Genomic DNA, 23,491 nt, shown 5'->3' with positions numbered 1-23,491 from the left:
GGCAGCACCAGACTAGTATCTCTAAATGTTCTGTTCTTCTTCTGATCCCATTTAAGATGTAATCCATCAACTTGAAATTTGTGAGTGGTGGCTATAGTCATAAGTGATAGGATAAGGAGGCAGCTTGACAGTGGGAATCCTAATCTGTCATAGAACTTCCCCTATGTTATTTTGCTTGCAATCTCCCCATGCACTCATTTGACCCTCATGTGGTGCTGAGTAGCAGATTTGCAGCTTTTGAAGTTGCTTGAGTGATGTTAAGCCTCTGTGCTCCCACTCTTTCCCCCTGTTCTTAATCATAATGAAAGGGTGCTAGGGGATGTCTTCACCAGAGAAAGCTCGCTTGGAGAGTTGTATGCCTTTAAGGAATTCTATTTTTTCTTGGACACGCCCACAAGGGAGAACATCTAGTTCTTTTACAGAGAAAACTTTAGTCCTTTTACCATCTTTACCTAGTCTCTGTCACTCCTAGGACAAATACAGGAGCTTTCAGTGGGGACTGCACTTCTCTGCCTTACTGGATACAAAGATTTGTGCCCATGCAGCTCTGGGAGAGGCTTGGTCCCAGGACAGGAGGACATGGTCCTGGGAAGACTTACTGTGTTAATAAGTAAAGAGGGTCTTTCATGAGACAGAGTTATCAGAAAATCCCAGTCCTTCGTATGCTGCTTATATGCTTTTATTATTACTGCTTTCCTCTGAAAGGTTTCTTTTACAGAAGTTAACCAAATTCAGTGTTTTACTGGAGAGACAAATTTTAAATTCAATGTCCTCCTTCCGTATCCTGTTCTATGAATGTGACTAAGCATTTTCTCAGCTTTCCAAACGGTTGCTAGGCACTGAGCGGATGCTCTCATGGTGCTCTCTGAGGCTGTTTCTGAGTTGTTAGAGAACCACACAGAACCTGTGCAAACCTGTTTGGTTTCTCATGATTTGCATCACGTTGAAAGTAATGAATGGCATTAATTCTAAACTGATGAGTTTTCCAGGTTTTGTTTAGTTAAGTTTTACTGAAATGTGTCAAACTCTTCCCATCTTAATAAAGAATATAAATAATTTGCAAATTTTGCCATGTTTAATTAGTCTTCTAGAGCATTGAAGAGTAGGTTCCAAGAATAGAATTATAACTATTAAACCCTGGGGCTTTCCACTATGAACTATTCTCTGTTCCAGTAAAGAATCATTTACAACCATTTTTTTGTTTTTCTTACCTGGACAGTTTTAATTCAAAGCAGGGTTTTGTCACAACTCCCAGTTCACAGCCTAATTTCTTAATCACTTACTGTTCTGCAAATGCAGTCTTTCAGACAGAAATGAAGTCTTTACTTTTCTGTTACATAACTCTTACACAAGGAGCAGTTAAAGAGTGAAAAGTGAAAATGCTCACTTCCTAATTAACACCAACTTGATAGAGCATTTATGCCTTCTTCACTTAGTTCGTCACCCCACCATGAGCTGATTTTCTTCTGGAAAATATGCTGTCTCAAAAAACAGTATTTGCATGCCTGCTGTTAGTTTTGTTTAACATCACAACATCTGGAAATGTAATTTATACAGTCATGTCTTTGCAAGCTCTAAGACAGTATAGAGGACAGATGAAATCATCCGCAGGATCTAGCCAGCAATAGTATACCACAGTGGGAATGCTGTTTGCTCACAGTAACAGTGAACAGCATTACTTTATTTTTGTGATTCCTTCCCCTATTCATCTGCTCTTCTTCCAGTGCACATGCATGTACAGATTTCCTCCTGCTCCTTCTTACTTTCCCTGCCTGTGCTCTTATCCTATGAAACAGCTGTATCCTTTAAACATCTGCAGGCATTCTCCATACTGCAGATCCACACTGTGGAAGAGGCAGGAGAGATTTGTAGTTCCTCTCAATCCTGGGTTATGAGAAGAGACCCAAAAGTAAAAGATAGCACAATCCATTTTTATGTTGTCTTTTTTCGTTGTTGGGTTTGTTTTTTTTTTTTTTCCTTGAATCCAAGTGCCAAGGAGGGATAAAGAAGAAGAAAGAAAAGCCCTTTGCTCTGCAGTGCTGATGGCTGAGCTGGGACTTCATGAAGGTCTGCTTAAGAAGCTATGTGTGCTTGGTGCACTTTCTGCTTCTTTGATAAACCTGAATCATGGACCCAGCAGAAACTAAATATGTCATGCCATGTGCCAAAATAGTGTAAATTTATCCTGTTTATTCCTCTGTGGTTATACTAAAGAGTCTATAATGTCAGCTCTTTCTGTCTCTTTCAAAGAACAAGTGCTAGTAATTGTGCTGTGACACTACCAGGAGTAGCTTGCTGAACACTGAAAAATTACTCACGAGTACTGTGACCCCTTTAGCAGTGGTGAGGTAAGACTGCATTCATCACTGCTTTGCTGGTTTATGTTCCTTGGCTGTGCCTGTTGTAGTAGATGAACTGTTCCTCAGACTGTTCTTTGGTGCTGAGGCCAGCTGGCACTGGGGGATCAGGGCTCATACTGTTAAACTTTCTTACCTTTCAGAGCAGAGTGGCCATATTCGAGTTGTCCATTGGAAACATCCAAGCTAACTCCTAGCTTTGCTAACTCCTGGACTTTGAGTATTATTTGGTAGAAAGTAGTTAACTTGGGCTGAACTGTTCCAGAGAGCATTTCAGATTTAATAGTGTAGATGATCAATTACTAGTGCTTGGGAACATTCCCCTGCACTGCTTAATTTACTGGCATAAACATAGCCCCTATGTCCTGAGATCTTGCTAATCTGAATTTTATGGCAAGTTATTCCTCAAAATGTTTTCACATTTGGACAGTTTGCATGTGAAATATGTAGAGAAATCTTCATTTAAAAGATTTTGGCTGAATTGTAAGCCATTTTGCTAGATATCTAGAGTTGTTTTTTTTTTTTTAAATTAACTGTAACATGAATTAATAAGTTTCAGTAGAGCTGGATTTCATTAGGAGTCCTTTTCCTTTCCTGGAAAAAGGAACAACTTGACAGGTTTTGAATCACTTCATCTAAACATAAACTCCTACCCCTGTAACTAAAATATCATCACACATGTTTATTTAGCTTTTTTTTTTTTACTCCTACAAAGTACATGATGTTATATTGTGGAAGCTCCCACCCGGTTTTGGTGCACCTTGATTAATGTGATAGAACATTGTGACAGCTGGGCAGCAGTAGCCACCATTCATCCTGCAGGATAACTCACCAAGCCACAGCAGAGGTGCTCTAAGAGCATTTAGCTACTCCTGCCCTGTGCTGTGAGGATGGTCCAGCTAGCCTAGAATCTGGATCACCTAATCATCCAGATTAAGGACATGGTCTGAACTCAGCAGCTTACTTGTGGCCCATCTGTACTTTCTTCCTGGATTTCCTTCCCATGGATGGCAGCAAGGGTGAAGGAAGGCAGATGTCACCTCAAAATGCAGTCAGGTTTTAGAAACATTCCTAGGTAGCACTTGCACCTTCTGAACAGAGCTGACGTATGTGCTTTACTTGCATTGAGGTATCACAGAATCACAGAATCACAGAATCCCAAGGGTTGGAAGGGACCTAAAAAGATCATCTAGTCCAACCCCCCTGCAAGAGCAGGGTAACCTACAGTACATCACACAGGAACTTGTCCAGGCGGGCCTTGAATATTTTGTGTCATCAGCAAACTTGCTGAGGGTGCACTCAGTTCCCTCATCCAGGTCATTGATGAAAATATTAAACAGCACCGGTCCCAGCACCGACCCCTGAGGAACTCCACTAGTCACAGACCTCCAGCTAGATTCTGTGCCATTGACCACAACTCTCTGCCTTCTTCCTTTCAACCAGTTCTCGATCCACCTCACTACTTGATCGTCAAGCCCACACTTCCTTAGCTTATCTATGAGGATGCTGTGGGAGACAGTATCAAATGCCATATACAAATGTGTTTGAGCTGGCCATTCCCATAAGAATTGTGTGGTGCTATAGTTAATGCTAATTAAATGATCATCATGTATTGAAGGAAACCTTTTACACAAGCATTGTGTTGGGATGCTGTCAGGCTGTCTGGAAGAGATGGAATAGATTCTCTACCTGCTCTCAGAAGAGCAGAGCAATGTAAGGAGCGGAACCTGGAGAGATGCCAAAATATTGAAACCCTTGGCTAATTTTGAAGTACTCTTGAATAAAGCGGATGTGTCGGTGAGGCCCTAGACTGCAATGGATTTCTGTGGGAATAATTAATCTAAGTGCGTTGATATTGGTGTGTGGGTTTTTTACATGACTTCCTAATCATCTGACTCAGTATCCATTTAGTGTTGATAGTAGCATAGCTTTCCAGGGCCTTGTATCCAAGATGCTGTGGAGAGTCTACTGAGGCTCTTTTGGCACTTCAGCTATTACTTTGCTGATTGTCCACCACTGCTGTTAAAGGAAGGCCTTGAGTATGCCTCTGAAGAATAGCCACAGGCAGATTGAAAGCTTATGGGTAGGAATTAGAGACCAAAGCAACAAAGGGAACCTTGTGGTTGGTGTCTTACTACAGGCTGCCCAATGGAGGGGAGCATATAAATTTTAATTGCCCCTCTGCTCTGGTGTGACCTCACCTGGAGTACTGCATGCAGCTCTCGAGTCCACAGTACAGAAAGACACAGATCTGTTGGAGCAGGTCCAGAAGAGGGCTAAGTACTTAAACGGGCTTAGAAGAGAAATTGGGACAAATTTTTTAGCAGGGCCTGTTGTGATAGGACATAGGGTAATGACTTTTAACTAAAAGAGGGTAGATTTTCCTGGATATGAGGAAGAAATTTTGTAACAGTGAGGCGGGTGAAACACCAGAGTAGGTTGCCCAGGGAAGTGGTAGTTTCCCTATCCCTGGTGACATTTGAGGTCAGGTTGAGCAGGGCTCTGTATAACCTGATCTAGTTGAAGATGTTGCTGCTCGTTGCAGGGCATTTGGGCTAGATGATGTTTAAAGGTCCCTTCAACCCAAACTATGTTATGATTGTGTGTCACAGGACTCTAGGGGATAGAGTGGAAAGGCATAAAGGTATTCTTCTTGATCATGCCAGTCAGGTAGGATTGATGCAGGATTGACCCTGGTTCTGCAGGTGATGTTGCAGTGTAGGCACTGTTTTTTATGGACCATCTTGGTAAATGGACAAGATAACAGGCAGTGAACAGAAGCTGCAGCAAGGGAAATTCTGACTAGATATTTTCACACACGTGAAAGAAAAATGTACTATGAGGTTTCTCAAACATTGGAGCAGGTTGCATCCCATCATGAAAGAGATTTGTAACTAATCAAGACCATGATAAAGTTAGCCCTGCTTTGAAGTGGGTGGCTTGGGGTGGACCAGAGGATCTTCCAACCTAATTATTCCAACTTAAATTATTCAATGATTCAGAGTCTTTATGATTCTTAAATTTCAAATAATTTTATATGCAGAAGTGTAATGGAAGCTCATAGGTTATGAATTCCTTATGTCCAGTCAGTGACTTCTGCATCTGAGGCTGCTGTCTTTTAAGAGAGCTTGATCTTGTTTGTGAAAACCTGACAAATTCCAGCTTGCATTGCTGTAACTAAATAAGACTGCCTGCTTACAGGTTCACACCACTGTTAGCACTTTGGATTAATTATATGACCGTTAGCCTAATAGAAGCAGCCAGAGTAGGTGATTGAACACATCTTGAAATAAAGTAGATAAATCTGTTTTCTAGAGCACAAAGAAGCTTTGTGCTTTAAAGCTCAGAGGAAAACCATTTTTAAAATCCAACTGTAAAATCCCCCAAATACGATGAAATTTACTGTGCATTTTTATTGACCAAACTGTATTTTAGGAAAGGTTAGAAGTTGTGAATGCTGTTGCTGCAAATGCCTCATTCTTTATTTCTTAGGATGAGTCTGCTGTATTCTTACTTGATTTTTCTTCAATTTAAAGAATCCATGCTAATTATTTTTAACTGAGCACTTAATGCCTGAGGTATTTTCAGCTGAAAGCATTGACTCTTGTCACAAAAAATCTACACTGTAGAACTTCAGTTCTGTTTCACAGAGTTAGTGCCTTTGTACATTTTTGTAATACCAAAGTTCTATTCAAAATGGAAATATGTTTTATCAGTTCTTATAATAATGCTTCTGGTTCTCATAGTTGGTAAAAAAATGAATAAATTCTTTTTTGTTTTTACAAGAGGCATAGGTCTGCAGATCCTCATTTAATAAAAGCTGGAAGTACGCAAAAAGCCATATATCAGGTGTGCTTTAAAAACATTAAATCATAACTGCATTGCAGGAGATGTAGGAGTTGCTGCCAATTTCAGTAGACTGCTGTTCTTAGCCGCCATTACTGTAATTTTCAACTTCTCCGGCTTTTTTTTTAGATCTTTTTAAATCCAAGATAGAGTCAAATACTAACAATATTTTTAGCTCTGTTTCTGTTTATTTTAACCACCAAAGGGAATATTTCACAGCTGGTAATGCTGCTGTGTGTATCTGAATATCAAGGTCAGTTTATGCCTTGCTTTTCTGTGAAGTTCTCTCTTCTTTTTGTGGACATCAGAAATAATCAGTAATGGCCTGAGATTTAGTACAGTGACTGCTTGTGGTACAGAGTCATAGATTCGCTGGGTTTATTTTGCAGTTGCTGGCTTTAATAATTAAGGGGAATATTATCATGACGAGGTTTAAAGGCTTCAAAACCCTCATTTGTCTCATATCCAGAAACATGACCAGCTTCTTAAAAATATTAATGCTGATCGAACTTACAGTTCTCCGTTACAATACTTTTGGCCCTTGAGTCTAATTAATCAAGTCTTAAATGCATGGGCTTAATTTGGTGAGCCAGAGTGATGTGAAATACATAATTAGCCACTTTGTTGAAGTGTGCATATTACAGTACAGTGCCTAATTTTCTGGTCAGTGAATGACAACCTTGTGACTCTTTTTCATATCTAAACACTTCAGATTATGATAGTTCTTGTATTTAAAGTTATTCTAGGTGTAAAGATCTAATTCGTGCTTAGCATTTTAATAACTGCCTCTGCTTTATGGTTTTCTAAGAGACATGTTCATCTCTATAAACTTATAATCTGTGTCTTATTTTAGTTACAAGTTAAACATGATTATATGCAGCATGGTATTCTTAAGGTCATGGAATGTAACATGACTTTCGGTTTAGTTTGGTTTGTAAAATCTGTAATTGTTGTCAATGGAGTATTCCATTTTACAACTCTACAATTCTTTCCCCAGAACTGACATCAGTCATAGATTGAATGCTTCTAAATATTTGCTTTTGCTTTGGAAATGTCTCACTTTAAAGCGGTAAACTGTGGGAAAATAAAATGTTCCTTGTGTATTTCTTTTCTGGAAACATTTGCTTTAAACTTTGTCATTGCTTTGAGGCTTTTATTCGTCTATCATGTAACAGCTTCAGGTATCATTGAGGAACTTCATTTTGACATATGATTCAAGCCTTGAAAATCACGATAGCCTGTGAGTGGTCTGGCATGAGAATAAAAAAATCAGTAAGTTTTTGCATCCTACCTAATCTTGTTTGTCTGTTTGAAAATATTACTGCATTACAGTCTAATGTGTCAAAATCATTCCTAAATAGTCAGGAGTTACCAGACTTCAGATGCATTACATACTGGGTATTCTAGGTTTTCACGTACAAAAATAAGTATATGAGGTATTTTGAGTCTTATTTTCTAAGGATGGTGAATTATTAGGCAGTGGGCAGGAGGGGATATGATATTTACATTACTTTGTGTAGTTCCATAATTTACCACGTAGGTACAAATGTGATTCTCTTTCTACTGTGTATAAATAGTACATGTATAAATAATACACTCATGCAAAATGTCGCTTAAAGTGTTCGTTTAAAATAGAAGTTGAATTAGAAATTATTTTTTTTTCCATATTTTCTTATAATTTGTATTTTACATTACAGGAGACAAATGCATAGCAAATATGGGTTGAATCCTTTTTTACTTCATGTGGTAATATCAAAAGTTCATTGTTCCTCCCAGCTGAGACTGAAAACATGGCTCATTTAATCTTTGTAATACTTGGCTCTAAAATTAAAATTCAGAGAAACAGGATCCGACTATGAGTCAGTATGCAGAACAGTGAAGGAGAGGGGCCATGAAGAAACATTCCTTTTCTTTCAGCCCAAGGTCTTTATCATTATAGAGAATCAATGTCGTATTGCATAATAGAAGGATGTGAGTGCCAGACCATGATCTGTTTTGATCAGGATTAAAATGCTGATGTTATTTCCTTGATTTAGTTCTAATTTCTGCTGTATTTTCTATAAATGCTTTTAAGCTAAGAGACTTCCTTGCAAATATTTTCAGAGCACCTTGTGTTGTTATATCCAATGGAGTCACTCACTGTCACCTTTCTTATCCTTTTGGAAGCAATTATTGACTTGGATATTTTGATGATGTTGAAATAATCTCTGAATTGTATTCTGTAGAGTCTGACAAATTGTTTGGCATAGGAAATGGACTCAGGGTCATCCACTCATGGGAAGCTGGCTTACACATGAATGCCAAATCCCAAATGACTTCAACAGTGATAAGCAGTACCAATGAAAATCGTTTTCTTACAGGGGATATAATGCACATTTCTACCTCTCATTCCAATAATAAATTCACAATTCGAACCAAATGTTGTGGAAACAAATAATCTACCATATGTAGTATCTCAGTGTCATCTTTTCTTTTCAGCTCTGCATAATACTTTTTTCACCGGTAATTACCTAATTGTCTTTCTAGCCTGCTAAGAAAATATTCCTTCATTTTGAAGTCTTTAAATTGTGCTTTTGTTCATTGGTTTACAGTATGTTGGTACTGTATAATGGGTGTTTATCATTCATACTATAGATAGATAGCAAAATATCTAATTATGGTTATGCCACTGTGCTGAAAAGAATTGTTACAATCCAAGCCAAGTCTGAATTGCAGTTGCTGAAAGCAAGATTAGGAAGCAGTCTTATACATCTCAACCAAGGAAGAAGCACTTCCCTTGCCTTTTGTTAAGCCAAAAAATGTGCTCGCAGTGTTCGGCAATAGCTAACAGTGAAGAAAAACGCTCCTTAGCAACAGAAGTTCATGAAATAAAAGAGGGATTTAAATGCAGCTTAAAATTAGGGAAATAGTGTCTGTCAGATTTAAAAATGTGGAAATAGATTCTCTGTTACAGACAGGAGGAAGGCAAATATAAAAGCTCAGAAATATCTTCTAAGTCAAGATGGGGAAAGAAGTGCACTCTGGTGCATATTCCTTTCGCTACAAGCTGCCAGACGTATGTCCATGCTGTTAGTGTGCACCTGGTCTTCTAGGAAGTGCATTGCTCTAAAGGGAATGGAATTGATGATATATTTTTTAAAAATGACCCAGCTCTAGGTCTGTGTCTGTAAAGTTCAGAAAATATTTTTTATTGAAATTTGGAGTGAAGGTTTTAGTAGTGGCTGTTTTTTTCACCCTCCTGTAAATACTGTTATGGCCTGATCCCTCTTTGTCTTGCACACAGTGCCTTTCTTTCAAATGTCATCCACAGAACACATTTAAAACAATCACAGCTATGGATCTTTGGAGGAAAAGGCTACCTCTGTCCAAGACACAGCTAAACATCTAGAACTTTGGTAAAACAACAGGACTAATATTTTTTTACTACTATTTTGTATAGGTTTGTAATCGGACGAGAAAAACCAGGACAAGTGAGTGAGGTTGCGCAGCTGATCAGCCAAACTCTAGAACAAGAACGCCGCCAGAGAGAACTGCTGGAGCAGCATTATGCACAATATGATGCAGATGATGATGAGGTAACAGACTGTATTAGCACTTCACTATTTCTTCTTTTTTAATGTTTTAGTTTCTGTTCCTAATTCCTTCTTTTTAATTGTCACTCAGAGGTCAGCTTCTGGCCCTCTCCATTACCTCTGCTGCTGATTTTTACAGATTTTGATGGTGAATCTTATTTGAAGAACAAAGTTACTGAGAAGTTTTCTGCGTGAACTTAAAATACTTGTTTTGTTACGGAAGAGCAAATAGCAAATTGGTCAGTGCTGCTGTTAATTGTTGCTCTTCTTTTGAATTCGTATGCTTTTCTGAGATAAGGGAATAAAGTTGGCTTCTGAAACAGTAGTTTTTGTGAAAGCTGGTAAAAGTCACCTTCTGACTTTTAAGGGGTTGAGGAAGTTTTAGACCTTTTTTATTTTTTCCTGGAAGAACTTATGTTCTTCTTAATTCAGAACATTAAGAAATACTCCGAGAAATCCAGGTAAGACCCGTCCTTCCACACTCGTGCTTTTTACTTCTGGGTGAACAGATACTCCACGGGATAGATTGATGTTCACAATTAGTGTCTGATGTCCCAGTTTTGAAACTATCAACTTTATACACTAAATATTCCATTATTTCTTTCTGTTCTCTGAAAACTCCTAATATACCTAAATACCAAGATATTTGAAAAGATTCATGAGAGAACTTTTTCAGAGACTACTGTCTGTGTTATACCTGCAATTAGCTGCTGGGTTAGGGTAAAATGCGGATGTTGTAACAAATGCCTTCCACATAGACCAAACATACCACCTTCATTTTTCATTATCTTACATAATTTTATGCAAAATGCCAGACTCCATGTATTGGTGTGCTTTCGTCCTGGGGCAGACTTTGTATTTTTTTATAGAAGGAGGAAATAGAGAAGAGATGATGATAGAGAATTAATGCTATGCATTTATTTCAGTTTCGTTTTCTGTTAGGTACTGAGACAAGGCTTCTAAGCAGTGAAATAGAAAAAGCAATACTCTGGGATAAAATCAGCATACACTCAGATTTTGAAATACACTGTTGAACTAGCAATTGGTCAGAACAGGTGTCCCAGAAAACTAAGTAAAAGTCCTATCTAGCCCCAGTGATGCTTTCACTTACTTTAATATTAATAATATTACTGATGTTAAAAATAAAAATATTGTAATATGTTTTAGAATAAATCCTGTCATAGGTGCATATTTAATTCATATAAATAAAATCATACTTGTGTGTGTTAGGGATGCATATGTGTATGTGTCTGTGCAAAACCATGAAGGCCAGAAAATCCATATCCTCTCTGTTCCTTCCTTAAACCGTAGAAGCATGCAAGTCTTCTAGCTTCTGTTTAGTCTAGAATTAAAATTCAAACTCTTAACTAGTTTCTTGAAGGAATTCTACCAAGAAGAAACAGCCCCCTCTAGCCTTTGGGACAAGAGACACGACTCATCACAGATTTGGGATTTTTTGGTTTTGTCACCTGCCATCCAAGTAAACTCACATAACTTGCACCATTCCCAGGCAATTGACATAATGGAAGCTCTGATCTAATGCACATTAGATGCAGTTCAAAGACAATTTTGGTCGCCAGAAGCACTTCTGCTCCATTAACTGTCAAATAGGAGCATTACACTTTGTGCTCACCTTGCTCTGTGAGGGCAAACGTGTCTGGGTTTGTGCTGCTGTATGACAGACACCACTGCCAAGCCTGTGTTCTTTGACTCTGTTAAGCAGGGCATCTTTTGGGCAAGAAAATCTCAGTTTACAGTATCTGAATGAATATCCACAAATGTACAAAATCCCCTACTCTTTCAAGTCCATTTCCTCAAGGTGATAGTGATTCTGAGTGCATGAAATTCAGGAGTATTTGGATTGCTGAGTGGCACAGAATTATACAGGAGTTGCTTAGTCTCAGAGCTATCAAACTGTCCTATTCATTTGCAGGCAGCTCTTAAAATATGGTAACATAGATTTCCAGCTACAGAGCTGCGTAAGTAAACAAGAAAATGATCTTTATTCAACCCTCCATTGAGGCTGTCAAATTCTGAGCCACAAAGACAGCAATAACATACTAGGTTTCTGGAGCAGGAAATTGGTGATCTGCGTTTGTGTCCTGCAGTCACTGCACCTGACTGTGTTTGGTAGAGCTGGTCAAATCACAGGGAGAGAGTGTGTGCCAGGCATTTGCAAGTCCTGGTGGTTTATTTTGCTGTGCCACCAGCCGGCTGCATTACCTGTGTTTTGAAGCTTCATCCTAGTCTTCATCTTAGCCCAAGCAGGATCTTGCTATTTTAGAAGGATCTGTGTTCTTTAAAATAGCAGCATTATTGAAACAGTTTTGACTTCTGCAAGCCAGTGTGCACTGGACTTGAGTCAGACACTAAATTAGAGAAACTTGCTGTAACTTCTCATTCCATTTCCTTGCAGGAATGTTACATGACAGTTATTTGTTGGCGAGGTTTCATACTAATAGTGTTTCCAGAAACATACATCATTTGCTACATAAGTGACCCTGAAAGAAATATCATTTACTATTTAAATGCCCTGCATCCTTGCACTTCTGAGTCTGCTGTTACCATGGGCTGCAGATTTTCACAGGGTTGGCAGGGGGGTGCTTTCAGATGCTCTTTCATTTAAATCTTTGCGAGCAAACGAAAGAACCTTGTATAGAACTGACAAACACTAAAGAAAAGAGATGCCCACAATGGGCAAAGACAAGCAGGATAAATGTGCAATAGCTTACAATTTGTTCTTAAGCTCCCACGGAACACACAGAGCCAAGAGTATCACTTATTTCTCAAGTACTACTTGGGGTAGGCAGTGTTGGCATTTACAGATGAGTCTGCTAACTACAGTAAAGCTGGAGAGTATGTTGTTTCAGGTAATGCCCCTAGATAACCTGCTGCAGAGTTTACTCATCACCAGCTCATCTAGCTTCCTAAAATCCCACATTTTTTTAATGTATTATATTCTGTCAGAAAACAAAAAGGCTTTGAAGTAGGCGCTATCTTTGTATTTCCTACTTAGTGTATTAAGTATGTCCTAAATCTGTATCCTTGACAGAAACCTTTGACAGCCCTGTGTTAACACAGTGTTCTGGGCTCATTTTAGTCAAATTCTGCCATTCCTTGGAATTTTGATTTGAACATGATATTATCTTCTCCATGTCGTACAGTGAATGGAAGAAGCCACATAAAGCAGATGACCTGTTCCCTGCAGGCTGCACACTGTGTTGCAGGATGTGAAATTAGTAACTTATCACAGAATTCTGTTCACTCTGTGGCCACAGACAAGTAGTTTTATGCAAGTGACATTTTAATGTATTTTAATATTACTAATAGCAATTTGAATATTTTCTAATTTTTCATTGTTATTTATCAGGATATTCTTAGACCAAAGCAGCATTAGAACCACTCAAGAAAATCTTGAGACACACGTTGCAATTTGTTTGAATGTCTAACCCCAAAGAATACATTTGTTAATCAAAATCTTTTAGAGAGTACTTTCCCAACATCATTAATATGAAGCACTCTTGTAAAAGCAATGATTGATATAATTTTTACCAGTACATTAAGTAAAAGCCATGAAAAAAAACAAATGAAGAGGCAGGCTTGAGTTATTTCTATAGTTCTTGCAATGGTGTTCCCTGATTTTGGAGAGTTTCAGCACAAACAAAAGATTTTTCTTGATGCAGTCTTTGTTATGGTGATTTGGGGGAGGTCTGTCTGCATTATTCTGACTGGTGCTGCTGCTCCTTGTTTCTGGTTAGGAGTGTTAGGCCCATTTCAAGAATTTACAAAGCAGCTAAACAATGCGAGTTACACATTTTGCCTTTTAAAGTGGAAAATTGCTTTTTGTGCTAATAAAGATAATTTCATGCTATTAGCTGTGATAGCATGTAGGAAAATTGAATGGCTAATAAGAGAAGTTACTTCTGTGGGTTGGATGAGCTTAAGCCCTAGGTACTACTGAAAGGAGAAATAGATCTTTTGCATGCATGAATTTTGTTCACCAATACAGACTGAAGAGTCTGAGATTTTCCTTCAAGAGCATGTAAGTTTTCACTGACTTTCAAGTAAAAAAAGTGTTACTGTTGTTGTCAGCTGAGAAAGCAAAATGTATTGCAAGGAGCCCCAGGCAGCTACAATAACAACTCACCCCACAAGGCTTTGTTTTGAAATAACTCTTGTCTGTGCCTTGCTGCTCCTTGTAAAACACTGACCTTCCCATTCTAAGCTTACTGGCGCAGGGTCTGAACAACCTTTTGGTAGTTTCTGGTGAAACAAAAGTCAGCAGAGAATTTTTTCAGGGAAAGCGTGTTTCATGTAGTTTATTACATATATTTCCTTAAAGCACAGACTGGTTCTTTTGAACCTGTAATTTGTCTTTCATGTGATTACAAGATCAGATCGCTTTCCTTTGAAAACAAGAGCAAAAGTCCCATTTATTTCTGTGTTCTGTAATGTGTTTGTGTCATCCTGCTGTCTCGTTTACCTGAGCAAACTGCAGTGCTTTGCTTTGATGACTACTTTTTGCGTTAATTGAAGCAAAAATGACTGTGCCCACAGACACTCATTATGTACAATTTGAAGCAAGATTTTCCTTTGTGTTCATTTTTGGCTGCCTGATGACCATCTTCAAACAGTTAGGCTCTGGAGGCCAGGAGAATATTGCCGGCTCTTGAATTTTTCCCCGGTATAACCTATTCCTTCATATGCATTTGGTTTTCTTTTTGTATGCTGTACTTTTCTTTAGTGTAAGTCTTTGGAGGGATCATAGAATCATAGAATACTTAGGGTTGGAAAGGACCTTAGGATAATCAAGTTCCAACCCCCCTGCCATGGGCAGGGACACCTCCCACTAAACCATCCCACCCAAGGCTCTGTCCAGCCTGGCCTTGAACACCGCCAGGGATGGAGCATTCACAACCTCCCTGGGCAACCCGTTCCAGTGACTCACCACCCTCACAGTAAAGAACTTCCTCCTTATATCCAACCTAAACTTCCCCTGTTTCAGTTTGAACCCGTTACCCATTGTCCTGTCGCTACAGTCCTTAATGAAGAGTCCCTCCCCAGCATCCCTGTAGGCCCCCTTCAGATACTGGAAGGCTGCTGTGACGCAGCCTTCTCTTCTCCAGGCAGAACAGCCCCAACTTTCTCAGCCTCTCTTCATACGGGAGGTGCTCCAGTCCCCTGATCATCCTCGTGGCCCTCCTCTGGACTCGTTCCAACAGTTCCATATCCTTTTCATGTTGAGGACACCAGCACTGCACACAATACTCCAGGTGAGGTCTCACAAGAGCAGAGTAGAGGGGCCGGATCATCTCCTTTGACCTGCTGGTCACGCTCCTTTTGATGCAGCCCAGGATACGGTTGGCTTTCTGGGCTGCGAGTACACACTGAAGCCGGCGCACGTTCATTTTCTCACTGACCAGCACCCCCATGTCCTTCTCCACAGGGCCGCTCTGAATCTCTTCTCTGCCCAATCTGTAGCCGTGCCTGGGATTGCTCTAACCCAGGTGTAGGACCTTGCACTTGTCATGGTTGAACTTCGTAAGGTTGGCATCAGCCCACCTGACAAATATGTTGAGGTCCCTCTGGATGGCATTCCTTCCCTCCAGCGTATCAACCGAGCCACACAGCTTGGTGTCATTGGCAAGCTTACTGAGGGCGCACTCAATCCCACTGTCCATGTCAGCAACAAAGATGTTGAACAAAGTTTTAACTAAACTCATCTGATTAATTTTTTTACCAAAACTGGCAAATCTAATTAGAATTTTGAATTACATTAATGTATTCCTTTTAAATGCACATGTAGCCGATCTGGTTTTTTTACATAAGCTGGGCATAAGTTTGCTAGTTAATGACCCTATTTTGCCTCCTCTCGCATACTTCAGGGATTTCCTTGCCACTGCTGATGGACCTGCCAAGATGATTTTTTCGTGTAGAAATTATAGTCGTGTACCACCTAAATAGGTTGGGGTTTTTTTCAGAGAAGTGACTGCAAAATTGGCAGTACATGGATTGGGCTAGTATTTTGTCCCCACAATAATTCATTTCATTGAAATTTCACTGGGATTTTTGAGTTAGTTGTTCCGCTTCTCACTGTCCTGATGGTGTGCGAAGGCAGTGATACGTGCTCCTGGAAAAAGCCAGGAGTGTTAGCAGCCTAATTTTCCCTTTAGACAGTAACTGCACATAGCTACAGGGAATAAAATAAGAACAGAAGTTACTGCAAGTGTAGCATAACAGAAGAAATTTGTGTGTGTGATCTACACATACAGAATGATCAATTTAATTTCAGTGTCGTTTTGTTTAGTTGTACGCTAACATGCGTGAAAACTCCAGTGAGATGGATTGTGTGTTCTTTTGCGTCTGTTTCAAATAAGGAAAAAAGAAGCAAAATCAGCTGTTAGCTTTTTTTTGCTGAAGACTGCTCAGGTTCTTAGTTTTGGTAGATGTAAAGTATGTAAAATAAATTATAACTGTATATTTCATTGGAGAATATAGAATAGAGATACAGATAGCTGTCCTAAGAAGTGGCTCACATTAACAGTGATGTTTATGTTGGAAGTATGGATGGGTTGTGCATGTTGGTGACTTCCTTCTTTTTGATGGTTCTTTAAACATAAGAAGGTTTTACCAACTCATTCTGTGCTTTCTGTGCAGTTTGCCTTTCTTTGCTTTTTAAAACTTTAGTGAGGAAAATATAGATTTTTCACGATCTCTAAGGGACCCTTCCAACCCAAACTGTTTATGATTCTATATGCTATTTGTCCAAGAAATGGTGATGGTTTATTGCAAGTATACCATCCTATTGGGTGCATACATATAACTTTTCTATGTGTACTTGTGCACCTGGACTTACACGCTTCCATGCACTGCTTTTTAGTTGAAGGAGATTCACATAAGCCTAAACAACAGCTGGAAAACTAAACTAAGGTAGGAAGTTGAGATTCAAACTGTTGTTTGGACATTTGAGTTCTTAAATGTTATTTTTAAAAGTTCTTTTGACAAAAAATGACACTAATAGATAATCCTGGTGCTATTGGGAATATACTTCTGATAACAATGTTATGTGTCATCTTGGGAACCGAAACAAAAACTTGAGTAGTTTTGTCAAATTTTGGTGTTACTCCTGTATAAACATGAGAAGGACTGCACCCCTTCCCCCGCCCTTCCTTTTCCATGTATTTATTCAGTCCCAAGCTTTATAAATCCAGATGTGGCCTTGAGGGAAGTGTTTGCTTTATACTATTTTTGCACAGTCATTTGCACAGCCATTTGCACAGCCAGCAGGCCGTTTGTGATCTGTACATGATGTACTCTGGCTTCCAGAGGGAGCCCTGCTGAAGTGAAGTGGTACCCAGCCACGTTCGGCATGGGCAGAGATGAGCACAGGTGTCTGTGCAAATGATTGTCAAGGCAAACTGGGGATTAATATTGCAGGCTTTTTCTTTTCAATATTATCTTTTTATTTTATCTTGAGATAACTGATTTTTAAATTATGATTTTTTTTTTAAATTGTGTTTTGTTAACAAATTGTTCACATCTCATGGTTTGGTGGCCCAAGAAACACCTGCATTTGCTGTTTAAAACTAGCTAGAAGCAGCTCCTTATTCAGGGTAAAAATTCAGTAAAAACTGACATCAGTCTCTGAACTTATCTCTGACACTCAAGTGTCTTTTTCCTGCTGTTGTCTGTGTGAATGTGACTTTTCTGTTGTTGATTTGTTTATAAAGAACAAACCAGTTGATTTTCAAATTCAACATGGGATATCACTGAAGAGTTACTTCCTCCAAATTTGCAAAAGACTAATCAACATCCTGTCAGTCCTGCTCTGCTCTTATTTCTGTTTGGAAAAGATTCATTGCTAACTCTGAGATAAATTTGGAGAGGTCTTCCTATGGAAAAGAGGCCTCACTTGTAAAAGGGTGAAAACCATTGAATACAGAGACAGTAATGCTTAAGACACTGTCTTCTCTGTCTTAATATATTGAAATAACTACTGTGGAGTTATATTTTGTCTGGTAGAATTCATAAGCACTGGGATTACAGACAGAGAAATAGATAACCTTTTTTGTATGCAGTGTACTGTGTTTGCACAGTAGCTTAATTACTCTTTGAACAGTCTCTGCCTAATAAGAGGATAACTGGAATTTCTTAAATGCTATAAAATTAAGACAGGGGAATATGCCACAGATGAAGAAGATGACGACATGGGACCTGTCCTTCCAGGAGGTGACATGGCTATCGAAGTGTTTGATCTCCCTGAAAATGATGACATGTTCTCCCCGAGTGATGTGGACACCAGCAAGCTTGCTCACAAATTCAAAGAGGTAAGTTACAGATCAGGAAATATTCCTGAAATACCTCACTGGAATTAGATTTCCAGTTATCCCATTGCTCAGTGCTTGTCTTTTCTCTTCAAAATGAGTGTTGATTTCTAGCTGTTTGTATACTCAGTACTTTTGAATGTCTTCAAAAGTTCTGCTTAAAAGTGGAACTGTTCTTCAGATTTTTTTAGCATCAGATTTCAGGTGACTATTGTGTTGATGGAAAGTAATTTATAATTGAAGTTTTCAGTAGAGAAGTTAGTCTGCCTTCAGCACTTAGTTTGCATTTTGTGACCAGGAAGACAGAGTGCAAGTTAATTCATTGTTCACAGATTGCTGCTTTTTTTGGGGGGAGGTTTGTTGGGTTTTTTTTTGTGTGTGTGTTTTTTCTTTTGTTTTGTGGGTTTTTTTGTTTGCTTGGTTGGTTGGTTGGTTGGTTGGGTTTTATTGGCAAGATTCCAGTCAAAAGTGACCAGGAAAACCAAAGACCAAATGCTAAATTTCAGTGAAAAGGGGCATGTGGAGCTCATCCTGTACCATTACGTAGCGACTCGTCAGTGTACAACAGCGTCATATGTTTCGCCATGTGTTTAGAAAGATGTTGTATTGGGGAAGCTGGCATATTTCAAGCTGGTGTTTTACTAAATTCTGTGTTTACAGAGTTTGTATAGAATCCACTGGTACTAACTGGAGCTTGAGTCAGTGGTGTTCCGTGTAGTCATTGAATTTGTATAACTTAACATGCCAAAGTACTGAGAAATATTTCTTCCGTACTTTAGGTTGTGCTTTTGGTGTGCTTTATTTGTGAGCTTTCCTGAATTCTGATGCAAATAAAGACATGAAACAATTGGCTTTGTCTAAGCCCACAGTGATGGGCTGGGTGATGACAATAAAGAACATTTTAAATACGGGAATATGGAAAGTATCCAGAACCTCATAGGAGATTTGAACAGCAGAACCTGTGCCCATTTTATCTTTCTTCCCCTGTCCTCTCCCCTTCCCTCCATTCAAACCGGATATTTTATCTTCTGTAAGTATATCTTACTCTCCAGTGGGAGTAATATGTGAAAAGGAATCAGTCAATGAGCAACCAGTCTTTCCCTTTTCTGCACATACCCTTTTCAGCCTTTGGATGCATACTGTTATTCATTGTTGTTTCATGAAAGGTTTTTATTTTACCGATAATTTTCTCACTCAAGTGAGTAATTTTCAAGTTCCAGGCTCTTATGCAAATTAGCAGAACAGTTTACTTCATTTTCTGATACTGTGCATCATACATAGTGAGACTTTCTCGAGCACTACCATTCTGATTGTGCCAGTGTACCAGGGCTGTGCAAACCACAGATACAGTGATGGGCAGAACCCTCACCTTTTACTAGATTACCTGTCAAACTATGCCTGAAAAGAGTTTCCATCACCTTGGGTTGTTGCCGTATTTCAGCATGTCCAAACTGTCTTGAAGCTTTTTGCTGACCTGCCTTATGTAATGGCCTAAAACCACTGGTGTAGAGATCAGGTGGAGGGACTTTGGGTTCTCCAGGTCAAGTGCAGACAAGAGCCTGAGAAGAAAACATAAAATGCTGCTGCAGAAGAGCAGACTTTTTCACTAACCCACACAGTTACTGCTGTTAGGAATGTGCCACTTTTGTTTCAGTGATTGTATCTGACAGTACACAGCTGCATTTTGTTGGCTGCTACAGAGTGAGAGAATGTATTTTTCTTGGTATTTGCCCTGAATTCTTTCAACACTAGAGGACTTGTTCATGATCACACTGCACAAGCCCACACAGTGTTTTCTGGAATTGTATTTAAAGAGTAACTGTTCTTTCGTGTTCTTACTCCAGCTATTAATGAAAGTATTTAACAAGTGGGTTGGACATAATCTTTAAGCATAATAGTTTGACCTAATTAGTCAAATTCAGTCTTTGCAATGAAAAACATGCTCACATACTCTGAGAGCTTGCTTATGTGAAATGCCTTGGTTCTGGAGTGAAAGTCAAAAGAGAGATAGGCTTTCCTGGGTGTCATGGTTTAAGCAACCCAGGACGCAGGGTGAATTGCAGTAGTTCTGCAGTCTTGTTTTCCTGGCTTCAAAACCAGAAAAATGGGCCTAATTTTCCCTAACCGCTTTGAGAGAAAGAGCTAGAAGCTTTATTTTAGCTGTGATGATTGAAGAGAAACAAGATCTGTAGGAAGAAGGGACATCTTATATAAGAAGTAGGTATTACATTTCATATCGTAATGAAATATATGAAAAATAGATTATTATGCAAAAATATGTAATGAATACATTAAAATTGTCATGGAGGTTATTAAATTCCATTGAGTACTTTCTTTCCCAGTGTACTCTGGATATATTAACATTTGATAGATTTACTTTCCATTCTACCTTTTGGTCTTAGGTGAATTCAGTCAATTTTCTCTATTTTTATATAATTTTCTCAATTTTTTATAAAATGTTTTATTGTTTTGAAGAAAATTAGTCAGCTTTTCAATATATGTTTGAGAAGGAAATGTGCCAAAAATGATTCAGAATGTCGTTAAAATGAAACCTTCACAGCTTCATTGACTAAAACCCATAAAAATACAAAAGAGTAACTGCCAAGAATTTGTCATGTGGGGCCCGAAGTAAGGTATTTCTGCACCCCTATTAGTAAACTTGATTGAAAAATTTTAATTATAGTGCCCAGATTTGATTGCCAAACAGTTGACCTTGCCTGTTGTTCAGTCTAGCCAGTAAATATGTTAGTATTATGCAAGCATAATTAGTTCTTTAAAAAAAGAAATGAAGAAAGTAGATGACCAGCTACACGTTTGTCTGTTCAGCAGGGAAGTGCTTTTTTTCTTCTGCCTCAGTGGGATCTGCTGTACTGTGCACCGATTCAATGATCTGACTGGGTGCTCAGTATTCATTTTTTAACTTAATAACAGAGTATAAAAATAACTGTTAAAACCATCTGTACCTGAGCAGATTGTCATTTATGCAACAATTTGGAGATTATTTGTGTGTAATAATAAGCTGTTTAAGTGCTGCTTATGGGTTTGTGGGCTTTTAGAAGAGATGGGATTGGATTGTAAGCAGGTAGCCTGAGGCTCTGAGTCTTGGCTTTTTGATTTCACTATTAACTCTGCAAAGGCCAAAGTCTAGCTCATCCATCCTTCCCCTGATTTTCTCTTACTCCAATACAATGAGGTAGCAGAATTAAGGCCTGGGCACTTTATACACACCATACATTTTGAGATGGTTTTTCACTGCCAACAGAAATGGAATGTTAGGAGAAAATAGTCCTCAGCTCTGAAAATTGCAGATCAGAGGCTGGATTGAGGGAGCTCAAAAATTGCAAGTAACCTCTTGCAAATGTCAATCAAAGTATCTCCTTAGTTTCCCCTACTGTGTTTAGTTACAGAAATGGATATATCCTTCTTGGCTTCCTGGTCTACTGGGTGGAGTAGCACCACCACCCACTTCTTGCCATTAACACTACTCAATGACTGGCTTCATTTGAAATCTTATATCTACCCTCACTGAGCATGTGAAGATTCATAGAAATTTTTAATGTAAAGTCAAAAAATGAGTGTAAGTAGCAGATGATCCTGGGGACTAGAAGTGCTTATAGTCTCCTCTGGAGACAGTGGTCTTAAACTGTTCCTGAGGTGGAACTGGTTGTATCAGTGTCTCCTTAATTCCTTCCAGCATAAATTCAGTAATTCTCCACATGAAAGGACTAGGTTTATTCACTAGGTCAGGTAAGACTGACTTGCAGACCTGACTGCATCTGAGAATGTGCATTTCCCATGCCACAAGAAGTGCATGCAAGAGGCTCCAGGAAAAGAGAATTCCAAAAGCAGCTTGGCTTTTCTCAAAGATTCCTTTATTGATCAGTTCTGTGATGGCTCCTGCTATTTTGAAAATTACTCTTCTTCTGCAGAACTTCTCTTTTGAATTATTTGTGTATTTTTTCACTAACAGCCTGGTTTTCAAGAACTTCACCACAGATGATAACTTCTGGTTCAGTACAACTGCCTCACATACTCCATTAGCTCAATATACACTATTCCCAAAGGCTCTCGTTAGTCTTGTAAGAGAAGTAACCCCCATGTAAAGCATGCATTTCCGTAGCTATTCTTGGTATTCATAAATAATGGACGAAGGCTTTGCTAGTGACAGCTAAGACTGTAATTCAGGTTTTGCCTTTGCCCTCAGCTCCTTACCCAACACACACAAGTCACTGATTCAGATTAAACAGTGCATTAGATAATGTTTTGGGGGCCTGTCAGAAGTTTGGCCATGCTGCCTGCTTTAAATAATAGAGCAGCAGGGATTTGGGTGCAGAGCAGGATTGGGTGCACATGCATGGACATTTCCACTTGTATTAGGGTTATGCTGTTGATGCTGTGGTCTGATTTGTTCTTCAGAGTGTTCTTGAATCACAGAAGAAGTTCTTCCTGATGTTAACGTGGAACTTCCTATGCTCCAGTTTACACCCATTGCCCCTTGTCCTATCACTGGATATCACTGAAAAAAGCCTAGCTCCATCATCCTGACACCTACCCTTTACATATTTGTAAACATTGATGAGGTCACCCCTCAGTCTCCTCTTCTCCAAGCTAAAGAGACCCAGCTCCCTCAGCCTCTCCTCATAAGGGAGATGTTCCACTCCCTTAATCATCTTTGTGGCTCTGCGCTGGACTCCTTCAAGCAATTCCCTGTCCTTCTTGAACAGAGGGGCCCAGAACTGAACGCAATATTCCAGATGCGGCCTCACCAAGGCTGAGTAGAGGGGGAGGAGAACCTCTCTTGACCTACTAACCACTCCCTTTCTAATGCACCCTAAGATGCCATTTGCCTTCTTGGCCACAAGAGCACATTGCTGGCTCATGGTCATCCTATCCACCAGGACCCCCAGGTCCCTTTCCCCTTCGCTACTTTCCAGCAGGTCAACCCCCAACCTATACTGGTACATGGGGTTGTTCTTCCCCAGATGCAAGACTCTACACTTGCCCTTGTTAAATTTCATCAAGTTTCTCCCCGCCCAACTCTCCAGCCTGTCCAGGTCTCGCTGAATGGCAGCACAGTCCCCTGGTGTGTCAGCCACTCCTCCCAGTTTTGTGTCATCAGCAAACTTGCTGAGGGTGCACTCAGTTCCCTCATCCAGGTCATTGATGAAAATATTAAACAGCACTGGTCCCAGCACCGACCCCTGAGGGACTCCACTAGTCACAGACCTCCAGCTAGATTCTGCGCCATTGACCACAACTCTCTGCCTTCTTCCTTTCAACCAGTTCTCGATCCACCTCACTACTTGATCGTCAAGCCCACACTTCCTTAGCTTATCTATGAGGATGCTGTGGGAGACAGTATCAAATGCCTTACTGAAAAACTACATCTACC

General features: G+C 39.4%; 1 protein-coding gene across 4 annotated transcripts in view; it reads left to right on the top strand.

The window, feature by feature from the left end:
• The window catches only part of PPP1R9A (protein phosphatase 1 regulatory subunit 9A), a 154,632-nt gene that overhangs the window by 97,023 nt on the left and 34,118 nt on the right, over positions 1–23,491 (top strand). For all 4 annotated transcript variants that reach the window (XM_065666346.1, XM_065666347.1, XM_065666344.1 and 1 more), the window contains exons 6-7: positions 9,643–9,778; positions 17,947–18,102. In XM_065666346.1, the coding sequence (XP_065522418.1) occupies positions 9,643–9,778; positions 17,947–18,102 (292 nt within the window). The remainder of the gene's footprint in view (positions 1–9,642; positions 9,779–17,946; positions 18,103–23,491) is intronic.

The sequence above is a fragment of the Lathamus discolor genome, chromosome 2, assembly GCF_037157495.1.
Source record: "Lathamus discolor isolate bLatDis1 chromosome 2, bLatDis1.hap1, whole genome shotgun sequence".
In the NCBI taxonomy this organism is placed as follows: Eukaryota; Metazoa; Chordata; class Aves; order Psittaciformes; family Psittacidae; genus Lathamus; species Lathamus discolor.
This window is presented reverse-complemented; position numbering and strand designations above follow the sequence as displayed.